This window comes from Rhincodon typus, chromosome 26 (genome assembly GCF_021869965.1).
Source record: "Rhincodon typus isolate 14 chromosome 26, sRhiTyp1.1, whole genome shotgun sequence".
In the NCBI taxonomy this organism is placed as follows: Eukaryota; Metazoa; Chordata; class Chondrichthyes; order Orectolobiformes; family Rhincodontidae; genus Rhincodon; species Rhincodon typus.
Genome location: NC_063357.1, coordinates 10,545,001 through 10,561,370, shown reverse-complemented (window position 1 = coordinate 10,561,370; position 16,370 = coordinate 10,545,001). Strand labels below are relative to the sequence as shown.

General features: G+C 40.5%; 1 protein-coding gene across 1 annotated transcript; it reads left to right on the top strand.

Annotated features, from left to right (window-relative positions):
- Positions 1-72: 72 nt before the first annotated feature.
- On the top strand, positions 73-15,616 carry ift20 (intraflagellar transport 20 homolog (Chlamydomonas)). Its single transcript, XM_020532844.2, has 4 exons — positions 73-283; positions 9,494-9,579; positions 11,918-12,021; positions 13,362-15,616. Exons 1-4 carry the CDS (start codon positions 157-159, stop codon positions 13,441-13,443), a joined length of 399 nt encoding a protein of 132 aa, XP_020388433.1. The 5' UTR covers positions 73-156; the 3' UTR covers positions 13,444-15,616.
- The last annotated feature ends 754 nt before the right edge of the window (positions 15,617-16,370 follow it).

Sequence of the window (16,370 nt, the reverse complement as noted above, 5' to 3'; positions counted from 1 at the left end):
CACTACTTTGAGAGACTGAGGGAGATTTGATATTGAGCACGCACGACGTTCGTGGGCGCCCCGCCCCCTGTGGCCGCGCATGCGCAGCAGGGCGGAGAGAGCCGTCACTGTCGCCGTGGCAGTGCGAGGGGGGACGAGAGGGCACAGTTGATTCTGATGGCGATGGAAGCCCTCGGGGAGGCCGGCCTGCACTTCGACGAACTCAACAAACTAAGGGTCCTGGACCCTGAGGTGGCGCAAAGTACAATAGAACTGAAGGAGGAGTGTAAGGACTTTATAGAAAGTAGGTGCGGAGCCGGATATCTGTCACGGTATGGGTTGGGGGGGACGGCGGTGCGGCGAAGGATGGTGAGGAAAACTAGGATAGAAAGAACATGTACATTATACAAAGCCTCTCACCAGCTCGGGACTTCTCGATTTTTCGGTGGCCAATTGAGTACTTCTTTGCTTAGGACTTGTAATTATGTGGGGAACATGGAAAATGCTTTGTACACAACAAGATCCCACAAAATGGCAAATTGTTGGTTGAGAGGTAACTGTCGGAAAGGATTACTGAGAGCTTTGCCCTGTTCTTCGAAATGATGCCATGGGATCATTTGTATGGAATTGAGAGGGCCAACTGAGCATCAGTTTAAACACTCATTTGAAAGATGACATCTCTGACAGTGCTCCCTTTGTACTACAGTGGGCCATTAACCTAAATTAGGCCTTTCTCCCGATCCCAACTCTTGTCAAATACTTACTATCCATTCTGACCTTCTGTTCTCTAAACGTTCTGTATTCAGAAAAGGACTTCGTTTTACAAATTGTGTCCCTACTTCAACAGCACAACATGACATTAAATTCTTCTGCCGTTGTCTTTGCTTCTATGCCCATTCATTTGGACAAGAGTCCTATCCCTGACCAATAGACATCCCTTCGCCTGCCTCCAACATGCTGCCTCCACTTGGACCCCTTCCTATTGCCTTTTACCAATCTGCACTTGACCTGTTTGTTGAGAGCTTTTGACTGACATCGGCTGCCTTTACTTCAATCCCCCATCCAGTCAAACCTATCTTCCTCTGAACAGACTGCACTCCTCACTTTTTGATCCAACCCTGACTTTGTAATCGTTCCTGCTGACAAGGGTGGTGCTTTTGTTGGTGAATCCGAGACTTAGAAGAGGCCTCTGCTCCTATGATGCTGCTTGGCCTGCTGTGTTCATCCAGCCCTGCACCTTGGTGCTTTTGTTGTCTGGTCTATTGACTAATATATTGTGGAGGCTGAATGCCAGCTCCCAGACACCACTAACTATTTTCCGTGGGCTACAGTGCCACCATCAAACGTCAGGCTGTTATTATTAGCCATACAATGGTTATTAATCTCATTTTATCTGGGGATTCCACATACATGCAGCCTCCAAGCTCATAGCCCATCAACCCTGTACAGCCTGCTTCTATCTTCATAGAATCCATTTGGCTCAACAGATGTTACAAAGTTTTATAAAAAGACAGAACTAAAGGTTCTATCTGATTGTATTTTGTTTCTCTATTCATTTCGTAGAATCCCTACAGTGTGGAAACAGGCCCTTCAGCCCAACAAGTCCACACCAACCCTTGGAGCATCCCACCCAGACCCATCCCCCTATAACCCACCTAAGCTACACATCCCTGAACAGTACGGGTAATTTAGCATGGCCAATCCACCTAACCTGCACATCTTTGGACTGAGAGAGGAAACCGGAGCACCCAGAGGAAACCCACGCAGACACGGGGAGAATGTGCAAACTCCACACGGACAGTCGCCCGAGGGTGGAATTGAACCCGGGCCCCGGGCACTGTGAGGTAGCAGTGCTAACCACTGAGCCACCATGCTGCCCCAATGGGATGTGGGATGTGGGTATCGCTGGCTGGCCAGCATTTCTTGCCCATCCCTAGTTGCCTTTGAGAAGGTGGTGGTGAGCTACCTTCTTGAACTGCTACAGTCCTCCTGCTGTGGGTTGACCCACAATGCTATTAGGGAGGTAATTTCAGGATTTTGACCCAGTGACAGGAACGGCGATATATTTCTAAGTCAGGATGGTGAGTGGCTTGGAGGGGAACTTGGAGGAGGTGGTGGTGTTCCCATATGTCTGATGCCCTTGTCCTTCTAGATGGAAGTGGTCATGGGTTTGGAAGGTGCTGTCTGAGGATCTTTGATAAATTTCTGTAGTGCATCTTGTAGATGGTACACGCTGCTGCTACTGAGCATCGGTGGTGGAAGGAGTGGATGCTTGTGGATGTAGTGCAATCAAGCAGGCTACTTTGTCCTGGATGGTGTCAAGCTTCTTGAGTGTTGTTGGGGCTGCATTCATCCAGGCAAGTGGGGAGTATTCCATCACAATCATGAATTGTGCCTTGTAGATGGTGGACAGGAGGTGAGTTACTTTCTGCAGTATTCCTAGCTTCTGGTCTGTTCTTGTAGCCACTATGTTTATGTGGTTAGTCCAGTTGAGTTTCTGGTCAATGATAACCCCCAGGATGTTGACTAGTGGGGGATTCAGTGATGGTAACACCATTGAATATCAAGGGATGGTGGTTAGATTGTCATTTATTGGTGATGGTCATAGTGTGGCATTTGTGTGGCATGAATGTCACTTGCCACTTGTCAGCGCAAGCCTGGATATTGTCCGGATCTTGTTGCATTTGAACTGCTTCAGTATCTGAGGAGTCACGAATGGTGCTGAACATTGTGCAATCATTAGTGAACATCCACACTTCCGACATTATGATAGAGGGAAAGTCATTGATGAAGCAGCTGAAGATGCTTGGGCCGAGGACACTACCCTGAGTAACTCCTGCAGAGATGTCCTGGAGCTAAGGTGATTGACCTCCAACAACCACGACCATCTTCCTATGTGTCAAGTATGACTCTAACCACTGGAGAGTTTGCCCCCTGATACCCATTGAATTCCAGTCTCGCTAGTGCTCCTTGATGCCACACTTGGTCGAATGCAGCCTTGATATCAAGGGCTGTCACTCTCACCTCACCTCTGGAATTCAGCTCTTTTATCCATGTTTGAACCAAGGCTACAAAGAGGTCAGTAGCTGAGTAGCCCTGGCGGGACCCAAACTGAGCATCACTGAGCAGGTTATTTCTGAACAGGTGCTGCTTGATAGCACTGTTGATGACACCTTCCATCACTTTACTGGTGAATGAGAGTAGACTAATGGGGTGGTAATTGGCCAGGTTGGATTTGTCCTGCGTTTTGTGTGCTTGGGCAATTTTCCACATTGTTGGGTAGATACTAGTGTTGTAACTGTATTGGAACAGCTTGGCTAGGGGAGTGGCAAGTTCTGGAGCCACAGGTCTTCAGTACTATTGCCGGAATGTTGTCAGGGCCCAAAGTCTTTGCAGTATCCAGTGTCTGCAACCATTTCTTGATATCACATGGAGTGAGTTGAATTGGCTGAAGACTGGTATTTGTTATGGTGAGGACCACTGGAGGAGGCGAAGATGGATCATCCACTCGGCATTTCTGGCTGAAGATGGCTGCAAATGCTTCTTTTGCTCCTTATCTTTTGCACTGATGTGCTGGGCTCTTCCATCGTTGGGAATGGGGATATTTGTGGAGCCTCCTCCTCCAGTGAGTTGTTTTATTGTCCACCACCATTCACGACTGGATGTGGCAGGACTGCAGAGCTTAGATCTGATCCATTGGTTGTGGGATCGCTTAGCTCTGTCTATCACTTACTGCTTTCGCTGTTTGGCGTGCACGTAGTCCTGTTTGGTGGTTTCATCGGGTTGATACCTCCATCTTTATCTTGTATGTAGCATTTGTATCAAAAAGAAATTGATAGCACACACTGAAATTTATAAATATGACATATCAACCATCATATTGTCCTGAATATTGTGGGCTATATTACATTGAAAAGGAATACGAGGCTAGGTAAATATGGAGAAGGTAGCATTTTAAACAAGGATAGCAGATTAGCAATGGTTAGAGATGACCTATATTCAGCAAATCAGGATGTAGAATCGGTTTGGGTGGATATGAAGAATAGTTTGGGGGTGGGGAGGGGGGGTGGAGAAGAGTCAATAGTGGGAGTCGTCTACAAGCCCCCTAACAGTAACCACACTAAAACCAAGTGTACAAAAATAAAATTTAGGTGCTTGTAATAAAAGGATATCAATAATCATGCTTGATTTTAATCTGCATATAAACAGAAAAAAATTTAGATTGGCACTACTAACCTATATGAGAAATTCAAGAATGCTTTCAAGAGCATTCTTTGAGAATAGCATGCTTTGGAACCAAGTGGAGAAGAGGTTATATTAGATTGTGTCTTGTGTAATGTGACAGGATTAATTAATACATTAGTGTAAAGACCCTCCTAGGTAGCAGTGAATCAGTATAATTGAATTTTTCATCCAGACTTCAAACCACGAGGACATGAAAGCATAGCTAGCTTAAGTGAACTAGCCAAGACAAGATAAAGTCGGCAGAGTTCCAGAGGGCTACAGGGCTGTGCGCTCGTTACAGAGAAACGACTGATCTTGGGTTTAATCTGAGGGTTACCATACCTCAGGTGAGGGGTGCGGTTGAGAAGGCAGGACCTTCATGGTGACCTCAGCCATAAACAAGCCATGCAGTCGACTGAGCTAACTGATCCTCACCAGTAGGCTAGCAGATAGAACAATGGAGATGCTGTGGCAGAAATTAAGGGGGATATTTCAGAATACTCAAAATAAGTCCGTTTCTACTATAAAGAAAAATTCTAAAGAGAAGATCCACCAGCCATGGTTAATTAAAGAGATTGAGAAAGGAATCAAACTTTAAGGGAAAAAAAAATGCTCAATGATGAGTAGCAGATCAGATGGGTTAATAGCACAGAGAGGCCTACTGTGTTTGTGCTGGCCATCAAACGTCCATCTATTCTAATCCCAGTTTCCAGCACTTGTACAAATGTTTCCTCAAATTCCCTCTGAACCTCTTGCGTTTCACTTTAAAACTGTGTCCCCTTGTTCTTGACCCTTGAACTAAGGGGAACTCTGCTTTCTATCCACCTGATACAGCTGTATAAGATTATGAGGGGCAGGGGCCATGTTCTTGATAATGTTCTACAGCTCTATCAAGTTCCCCCCCAACCTTCTTTGCTCCAAAGAAAACAACGTGAGCTTAGCCAGCCTCCCTTTGTAGCTAAAATGCTCTATTCCATGCACCATCCTGCTAATCTCTGTATCCCCTCCAGTGCAATCACATCCTTTCTTATAAGTGTGATGATCAGAACTGCACACAGTACTCCAGCTGTGGTCTAACCAAAATTCTGTACAGCTGCAACATAACCTTCCTGCTCTTATATTCTATGCCTAAACTGATAATAGCAAGTGTCCCATAAGCCACCCTTACTATCCTATAAAAAAGCATCCCAAGATTTCTCTGTTCATCTGAGCTTCCTAGTTCCCTACCATTTGAGTACTATCTTGTCTTGTTCCTTCTTCAAAAGTGCACCACTTCACATCTCATCTGATCCTGAGGATTTATCCCCAGGCCTGCTAAAACTGCTAATACTTCCTTTCAATGCTAATTCGTTCAAGCATATTACCATCCCTTCCCTGATTTCTATACTTGCATCAAACTTTTCCTATAGTGAATACATAAGTTTTCATGATTCTCTAAACTGTCAGTTCAAATTGTCTGTACTGCATCCACCTCTGGTGACTGCAACATGGAAGCGCTTGAAGCAGTGCGGAGAGAAGACACAAGGCCTACCCCCAAATGTCAAAATATTGACTTCGTGAGGAAAGCTAGAAAACCCTGTGCTGTTATTCAGCATTTAAGAGTTGATCTTGTTGAAGTACCTTGGTGTTATGGGAATTGACAATTCCAGGAAATAAGAATAAATAGCAAAGTAAATTTCGTATAATTAGTAAATCCTCAACTAACATCAAAATCGGTCTAATCATTTATATATTGCTGTTTGCCACATGGAAATTGTTTTCACAACATGACAAAGCTTGAGAATTTCTTCATTGGCTGTAAAGCACTTTTAACTTCTGTTTATCATTCTTCATATACTTATGTATCATTGGCGCTCCCCAAACCACTACCTTTTTAACGTGAAAATCAAAAAGAATCTTGCACCTTCTTGGTGTCTTAACCATCGTAGTTGCTTGGGCTACCTGTGACTTTACTTCAATCTTCAGATCAGTGCAGGGTCTTCAATCATTTACAATGACTTTGGATGAAGGGACCAAATGTGTGGTAGCTAAATTTGCAGATGGCACAAAGGAAAGATAGAAAAGTATGTTATGCAGAACTGGTTCACTTGACTTATTCCTGGATGGAAAGGATTATTTTGAGGAAGGTTGGGCCTGTACACGTTGAAATTTAGGAGGGTGAGAGGTGCTTTTATTGACACATATAGGCTTGAGGGGGCTTGCTTGAGCAGATGCTGAGAAGGTGTTTTGTGTCATGAAGAAATCTAAATCAAGGGCTTGCAGCTTAAAAATAAAGGGGTCTCCTATTTAAGACTGAGATGAGACCTTTTTCTGAGGGTTGTTAGTCTGTGGAATTCTCTTCCACAAAGAACAGTGAAGGCTGGATCATTAAATATATTCAAGGCGGAGTTACATACATTTTTGAACATCAGAGGTTATGGGGCAGACAGAAAAATGGAGTGAAGACCACAATCAGTGCAGGCTTGAGGGGTCAGATGGCATGGTCCTCCTAATTCTTGTGTGTCCTTTTATTCTAACATACACCACTCTAACTTGTAACTGCATAACCATTCCTTCATTTGTTGTGTCAAAATTTCCTTTTTAATAGTACTGTGGGTGTTACATGCGCCACATGGACTACACCAGTTCAAGAAGGTGGCTAACCTCCAACTTCTCGAGAGAATCCACAGACGGTCATTGAATAAATTAGCTGCCCTTGTCAGCTGTGTCTCACTGAATAAAAGAAAACTGAACCAAAGAAGGATTTTGGGAGTGGTTACTAAAAGCTTGCTGGGCAGTGGACTTTAAGAAAAGTTTTAAAAACATTAGTGAGAGCTGGAACAGATTTAAAAAGAGAGAATGCTTGAACTTGTGGGGGACTGCAGGTTAAGCCATTGATGAATGAAGGCAGTGGGACATGCGTAAGGGACTAAAGTTGAAGGAGCCCAGTCTTGTACCATTGTTTGTTTAGAAGAATTTTGAAGTGGAGGGAAAGAAAATGCATGAGTGTATGACGTAGAGTTTGAACATTGGAGAACTTGAGCTGGGAAATAAGGCTTGGGAAGATCATCTGGGTACGGTGGATGGGATGAGACTACTGAGGTCTTTTTAATTGAGGTTGAAGGTTTTGACTCAATACATCGAGAACAGAAGGCCACTGGAGATTGGTGATAGATGAGCAAGACTTTGCTTGTGATAACACAGGTGGCAGAGTTTCAAAATGAATCAGTGTTGGAGACTGACTATGGGACTCTTTCCTTTGACTCGGCCTCACCAAAGATATCGATTCAGTTACCTCTAATTAATGCTTCCAGCATGGAATCCCTCACCTTAATAAATCCAGAAAGGAAATTTTATGTTGATTATTTTCATTTGTAGCCTTGCTTCAGTTTTTTTGTAGGGGCTGCTCCTAGATTGTACTTTAACTGCACACCCCTAATGTGTGGGCATCCTGTGCAGGGATGGACAGGCAGTTCAGAGGCACTCCTTGTGGATCAGCACCTGGTTTTGGTCAAAGTGGCCATTAATAGGCCCAGACAGAGGCCTGTGGAGGGGATCATAGTCCCTGACTGTCTGCCCCTCTTTCGCAATTATGTTCACATTCGGGTGTCCATCGAAAGGGAGCCTTTAGAACCGGTTGACACTGCAGGGACTGCGGTGCAGCATCATCCCTGACAATGATAATTTGGTTTAATAAGTTTCTATTCATTTTTTTAAAACAAGGTTTTGTTAGCTGGCTGGTTGCTTTTAGTTACAGCGCCCAACTGGGGGTAGTCAAACTTGAAATTTTACTTGAAAAGAATAGAAAACAAGGTGTCTATCTTTGTAATTTTTAGTCCAAGATAATGCTGTTTGTGTAAAATAAACAGAAGTGGGCTTGCAATATCTCAAATGTTCATTTTCTTGGATGATTTTAAAATAATGAGAAGAGATACTGTACTAATTAAGGATGGAACAGATACCAGATGATTTTAAAAATGCTAACTACAAGCAACGATTGCATTAATTGGCAAAAGAGACAAAATGATGGGGAATTTGTCAATCTGAATTGATTGCAATTTGTAATACAATTGCAGGAAAGCTTACTTTGTGCCCAGTGTATTTAAATAAAGGATTAATAACGTGAGCAACAGAAGGTTTAAATGTAAATTGTAGAACAGTGGAGTAATTATTTGTAAAGTGTTGAGAATGTTCTTGTATTAAACATTCTTTGCCTGCTGCCTTAGAACTAACTTCTACATTTAAACAGTGCACTTCTTTAAGGAAAATACATTGTGAATTGATAACCCAAATTAAGTTTTCTACACTATTTAATGTTAATATGAAGATCAATGGCAGATTGACAATCGAAACATGACCTCCTCATGTTTCCCATGTGTGACGGGAGTGAAATACCGGAAGGATGTGGTTTGATTATTTTGGCTGAATTGAAAGATTGTCTAGACAGGTAAAGTGAAAACCTTTTCACTCATTTGCAGATGATAATTTCGACCCAAGATAAATATCTCTGTGTCTCGTTTCATTTCCCAACAGTGAGTAAAAACAAACACGTTTTGTAATCAGTTGATGAGAATTTATGAACCATAAACAGGCATACCAAAACCTCCCAAGTAGAATTCAACATTTTCCAGATGCCATGCCATTGACAAATTGTCATTTATGTCCTGCTGTAGATCATCAGGAACTCAAGGTATTAATTGTTGAGAAATATTGAACAATTAAACTTGTTTAAATATGTAGAATAGTTTCGGGTAAGAAACTGTAATTTTGGAATTCTGCTTTGGAAAACACATGGGAAATTCATTATGCTGGTGGTTTAGTGCAAGGCTGATATTGCTAGGTATGAAAAAAATAACAAAATTTGTGTGGCAGTGCTTCCATTTCATCGCATGCGAATGCAGTCGATTGTTGTTTTGTACTGGACTATGGATTATTGATTGTTTTGCTTTCAGCTAAATAAGAATTAGTAAAGCTAGTGTTTAAAACCTTGTTGTCATGTATTTCAAATGCAGTATAACTTGGCTGTTGCATTACATCCAGAGATTTAGACAGCAAGGTTGGGTCAAAACAGTGTTAAAGGAACAATAAAGGCAGTAGAAGGGGTCTTGAGGGCAATGGTGTAAGACTTTGATGGTAGGTGTGTCCTGGAGATTTAAAGTTGGATGCACTTTTAGACAAGAACAAAAATTGAATTCTCACTGATTAGGATTCTAACAGTTGATGAACAATTCATGTATTGACATGTCATAGGCAATTATGTTGTATGGTTCTTATGTGAAATTTGGCAATAATTTTAAAATCTTTTTTTCAGAAATAGGCCAGTTCCAAAAAATTGTTGGTGGTTTAATTGAGATAGTCGATCAACTTGCTAAAGAAGCTGAGAATGAAAAGATGAAGGTAATGTTCCTCTAGATGTAATACTGAAATTTGTATACATATGATGGGTACTTAGTGACAGTTGGGAAATGGCAGTGCTATTGACTTTTCAACACTGATTCAAACAGATATTTCACTTTTATGAAGCTTTGAACAATCAGCTAGAATAATGACATTAGATAATTTTTATCCCAATTAGGACTGTACAAGACTGATTATTATGCATTCCCTAAGTAAAATTTTATGGAACTGGTTCCAGCTGGGGTTTGTAAGATAAAATTAATTGCAATAATTACCCATGAAAGTTGATTGTAAACTAAGTTGCTTTGTAATATGGAGAATATATAATGGGGCTAAGGAAAGAGGTATCCACCTTTGTTGTCTGAGGGTACAAAATTCTCTATTTAATGTGGTTGTTGACTTGCTCGCCGAGCTGGCTTGTTCTTGTTCAGATGTTTCGTCACCATGCTATGTGACATCATCAGTGGAGCCTCCGATGAAGCGGTGTTATTCTACTCCGCTTGGAATTTATACTTTTTGGTCCATTATGATGAGTAGTGTCATTTCTGGTTTTGATCTGTATGGGTTTCTATGTGTTTGTTGATTGCATTACGGGTGGAGAACCATGCCTGTAGGAATTCCCGTGCATGTCTATGTTTGGTTTGGGCTACTATTGTTACCTTGTCCCAGTTGAACTGATGGCCTTTATTGAGTGTACCAATATTAAGGAGAGTTTGTCGTGCCGTTCTGTGCTAGTTGAGGTTCATGCATTCTGATGGCTAGTTTCCTTCCTGTCTGTCCGATGTAATGTTTGTGGCAGTCGTTGCATAGTATTTTGTAATGCACGTTGGTTCTGCATGTTGTGGGAATGGGGTCTTTAATCCTTGTAAGTGTTTGTCGTAGAGTGGGTGTGGGCTTGTGGGCAACCGTGATTCCTAGTGGTCTTAGGAGTCTTTTGTCAGTTCCGATATGTTCTTGATGTATGGCAGTGTTTTAGGGCGTACTGTGTCCTCCTGTTGTTTTCTGTTTAGTAGGCATCAGCGGATGAAGTTGCAGGAATATCAGATTATAGCGAGGATTTTGTATAGGTGCCTATACAAAATATATGTTTATTTTATATTTTGTACCACTGTTGTTGACTAAAGAGGTGAGTATGGAGGTTGAAATGTTCATTGTGTCTTAAGCCGTGTGCAAACAGTGTGGAACTTGGTCTAAAAAGCTGAGTCTGTATCAGGTACTGCTGTACACCTGCTGGACCAAGGATTGTAAGAATGCAAGATGAGTCACTAGCCATATTATGTCTTTAAAATCAAAATCCTCTTCGTTTCAAAGTTGGTACACTATTTCCTAGCAAAGGGGATAGCCATTTCTCAGTTACTGGCCAACAGATTGCTCTGAAGTGCTGGCGCAGAATATTTGATTATGACTTCTACAAACCTAATACAAAATCCTCGCTAAAAACGGATATCCCCGCAACATCATTCGCAGATGCCTACTAAACAGACAACAACAGGAGGACACAGTACGCCCTAACACACTGCCATACATCAAGAATATATCGGAGCTGACAGCAAGACTCCCAAGACCACTTGGAATCATGGTGGCCCACAAGCCCACACCCACTCTATGACAAACACTTACAAGGAATAAAATCCCCATTCCCACAACATGCAGAAACAACGTGGTTTACAAAATACCATGCAACAACTGTCACAAACATTACATCGGACAGACAGGAAGGAAACTAGCCATCAGAATGAGTGAACGTCAACTAGCAGCAAAACGGCACGACAAACTCTCCTTAATATCGGTACACGCAGACAATGAAGGCCATCAGTTTCACCGGAACAAGGTAACCAGAGTAGCCTAAGCCAAACACAGACAGGCGCGGGAATTCCTAGAGGCATGGTTCTCCACCTTTAATGCAATGAACAAACACAATGAATTGGACCCCACATTCAAACTCATACAGATCAAAACCAGAAATGACACTATTCATCATAATGGACCAGACAGTATAAATTCCAAGCGGAGTAGAATAACACCGCTTCATTGGAGGCTCCACTGATGATGTCATCTAGCACGGTGATGAAACACCTGAACGAGAACAAGCCAACTCAGCAAGCAAGTTAACAACCTCACCCACAACCTGAGCTACAGATCTTTGCCTAAACTTTGAATCTTTATTTAATGTAATGGAATTGATTCACTTGTTTGCACACTATACCACTGTGCTATGCAGTTGGGAATAGGAATGGTCGCCATTTTGGAGAATCTAATAGAGTAAGGGAAAATAACTGACTCACAGGTTTGTTAAAGATCTCGTAGAGTTTTTGATTATTTCTCTTGTCATCTACAGGCCATAGGTGCTCGAAATCTTCTGAAATCAGTTGCCAAGCAAAGAGAAGCTCAACAGCAGCAGCTCCAAGCTTTAATAGCTGAAAAGAAAATGCAGCTTGAGAGGTTTGTCAGAATCTTGTATCTTTTACTAATACTAAAAGAGAATTGAGCAATTGCCTTGCATTAGTCGCTGTAATGGTACTGTTAAATACAGCCACTCTCCTGCAGTTATATTTTGGTATTGGTGCGTTGTGCACCAATTTATTATATATTTTGTACCACTGTTGTTGACTAAAGAGGTGAGTATGGAGGTTGAAATGTTAATTGTATCTTAAGCTGTGTGCAAACAGTGTGGAACTTGGTCTAAAAAACTGAGTCTGTATCAGGTACTGCTGTACACCTGTTAGACCAAGGATTATAAGAATGCAAGATTAGTCACTAGCCATATTATATCTTTAAAATCAAAATCTTCTTCATTTCAAAGTTGGTACACTATTCCTTGACAAAGGGGATATCTATTTCTCAGTTACTGGCCAACAGATTGCTCTGAAGTGCTGGCAGAATATTGGGTTATGATTTCCAAAAACCTAATTTTCTTTTGCTTCCTTCATTCTGAAAAGCTGTGAGAAATCACAGCAAGCTGAGTCACTTTTTCTTGGCATTTCTAATTTAGAATGAAGTAGAGATTTAAAATTCTAGTTTTGGAGATAGCCTAAGTAGTGATTATAAATAGATCCTCAACATGTTGAAGTTATATAGTGTCTTTAACATTGTCAGCCATTTTGAGGTCCTCACAGGAGAGTAAACACAGACTGCCACTGAGGTAAAGCAAACACGAGGATGACTGACCAAGCACTTAATAAAACAGATTGGTTTTAAGATTATGTGGAGCTAAACAGGTCTAGGGACGAATTGCAGAGTTTAGATCCCAGAAATGTGACCATTAGTGGTGCTGTGAAAGAAGTGAAGCTGCACAACAGGTCAGAGTTATAGGCACAAAAAGTCTTTGGAGATTTCAGGGATGAAGGAGTTTGGACATAAAAATGAGAATTATTTTTGTTGTGTAGAAATGGGTGATAATATACCAACAGTTATATCTGTAATATGAAGATTATTTGACTGGACTAAATCATTTAAGGCCAAAGAAGAACTAACTATTTACATCCAGCTGCACAACCCCTCCTAACTTTATGCAAAACAGTTCTTGCTCAATTTTATCATTCTTATTCTTCAACAACAATAAAAACTTTGTAAAAATAACGTTCTGAATTGAATTTGAGTTGTTTTTTCTCTCAATTTACTACTGTTAACACAGTACTTTAATCTTCCATAATAGAGCTCAACTTACTAAATGCATAAAGTTGCAGCTCTTAGAGTAGATTAATAAATATAGAATCATTTACATAAATCCTACAATCGGTTCTTTCTAGCTGCACTATGTCACAAGATCATTCTCTTTGCAGGTACCGGATAGAATATGATGCACTGTCAAAAGTAGAAGCTGAACAAAATGAGTTCATTGATCAGTTCATTCTTCAGAAGTGAAGTGGGAAGAAGAGACACTAACATGAAGCATTTTAACTGTAATGTTGCAGTGACTATTCCATTATGACATTCCTTCAAACGGTGATTTTACACAATGTGTAATCTTGCATTGCCTTTTCATATTTATTGAATATATATCAAGCAGTTCTTTCTATAATGCAGATTTATACGTGGTTTATTTCGATTACAAAAACAATTTTCAGTGCACAATTGTAATAACTACGTTTTTAGAATGACATTTCCATAAGTATCAAAACACTATAATTCACATGTAAATATTTTGTTAGTTCAGATTATTATATATATTTATGTTATTATTCATAAATAGTTCCTTCAACTTGTGAGACTGTGGTCTATGAATTTTTCACTTGAGTATTCTTTTGTCAGCATTAATAAAACTGTTGAAGCTGCGTCTTATCCCTCTCAGCCATTTCAGGTGATATTGTGTACTACAGGGTTGCCTCTGATATAGTAGATGCTGAAAACAATCTTGCAGCAAAACTAGCCAGAATGTTGGCTTAATATGCAATCCTCAACAGGAAATACAGATATTTGACATTGGGCTGTAAATGGTTTGACTGACCTGTCAACCTGTCTCTTAAAGGAATTAATGTGGTTTCAGTTATAGCTGGCTTAGTCTGACCTACGTCCTCTCTCTCCATCCTCAACACTACAGATGTTTTACGACCTTATCCATGAAGTGGGGGAGATTATTTTAGAGTAACTTCATATATGTGTGGAGTGTATGCATGTTCTGCCCATTGTTAGAGTTCTTGTGATATCGAAGAAACAGATTTGGCGCAGTGCAAAGCAAAATTGCATGTCTTCCCTTTTTTATTATTACTCAATTATATCCATTTCAAAATTAGTTCACCTCAGTTCTGTCTCAATGTAGAAAATTCTAGGAAATATTCCACTGAGAGTCATACAACATGGAAATAGACACTTCGGTCCAACTAGTTCACACCGACCACATTCCCAAACTAAACAAGTTCCACTTGCCTGCATTTAGCCTATATCCCTCTAAACCTTTCCTATTCATGTACTTATCCAAAAGTCTTTTAAATGTTGTAACTGTACCTGTATCCACCACTTCCTCTGGCAGTTCATTCCGACAAGAATTAAAAAAAAAAAGTTGCCCCTCATGTCTTTTATAAAACTTTCTCCTCTCACCTTAAAAATATGCCCCCTAGTTTTGAACTACCCACCCTTGGGAAAAGACCTTTGCTATTCACCTTTTGCTATGCTCTTCATGATTTTATAAACCTCTCTAAGATCACCCCTCAACCTCCTAACCTGAAGTGAAAAAAATCCTAAACTATCCAGCCTATTTTCATAACTCAAACCCTCCATTCCTAGAAATATCCTGGTAAATATGTTTTGAACCCCTTCCTATTGCAGGAAGAGCAGAACTGCACACAGTATAAGAGGCCTCACCAATGTCCCATACAACCTCAACATGACATCCCAACAATTAGAAAGAATGGGAATAAATCTGATCAATTCCCCTTGAGAATAGCCACAAACATGTAGGTTTGAGGATCATGTTATTAGTCTGAATGAAAATTCAGTCACCCTTACTGAAGCAAATTATTAGGATAACTCTTTCACAGCAGTCTTGAGGAAGTTCACTTGTATGCATTAGCGTGACAGGTAATTTAATACACCAATTGCTTCTTTACCAAGGGTAATAGATTCACTTAGTTTTAACCCAGTGGTAAATAAACCGTTCAAGTGACTATTGTAATTAGTCCGATAATGTAAAATGTTGTCTCAAACTAAATGCCTTCCTCATCCAAAATTTTTCAACAGAATTTTATTTAGCTTTGATTATATACTGCAATAGTAATTGAGCTTGAATGCCAAAGTATCTATTTTTCAGTATTTCTCCAATTGTATTACACACTGCGCCTTTACATACAGTTGAACAGCTGTAGAATCTATTTTAATGGGCTTTTTGTTTGCTTAGCGTGTTCACGTTTATTTTTAAATTAAGCAAAGAGTACTTGAGTATCGTACTGTTATGGAAGAACATTCAGCCAACAGTGTACATCTTTCCAGGACTCAATTAATTTTGTAATTTGTCCCAATCTGCCCCCTCTGCTCAGAGACTCTGGAACTGGGAAAAAAAATTTTCTGAATGCTTCAATAAAGTCCATATTTAATGTGCCAAGTAGTCGTTCATTTCATAGCTCTTACTTTGACAGCATTTCTCTGGTGGAAGGGTGAGTAACATATTGTGGAAACAAAAACTAACAGTTTCCACTCGAGGGCACACAGTATCCTGAGGTGAATATGTACCATTGCTCCTTCATGTTTTATTAATCAGAGTTACAGAATGTCCAGCTGAACACGACTGTCAGGATTATAATATTTCAGACAATTAGTTATGGCCAATTAGTATAACATTGTACCACCCATGTCCTAAAGACAAAAGGTTTTCATGTCCGGACTTTGTTGAAAATAACCTTTACCATATCTTCATTATTTTGACTTGAATCATACTAATCTTTAATTTTTCCTTTGCTAGAGAATACATCTAACATTTTTGGCTTCCCTTTATAATTGTGTGGGTACAATTGTTTTCTTTTTGTTGTTTTCCTTTCTCGTAATACTCATTTGCCTGTATCAATACTTTTTTGTCAATGAATGTTGTTGTGTTTGCAACGTCAATATTCTACCAAACAGAATAAAAGCTTTTCCCAAGCTGATCTGATTGGCAAGCAGTGCCAGAGTTCAGTAATGGGCATTGCTGTTATCTCAGGCAGACCTATCAAGAGGGCAGCTGCGGATCCCAGAGCAAGGTAAGTCAGGTGGTTTTAAGAAAGGAGGGTCTGCTACTTTAGGGAGGAACATAGATACAGGAGTGGGCTATTCAGCCCCTTTCAGTCTGCTCTAGATCATGGCGCCTTCTCTACTTCAATGCC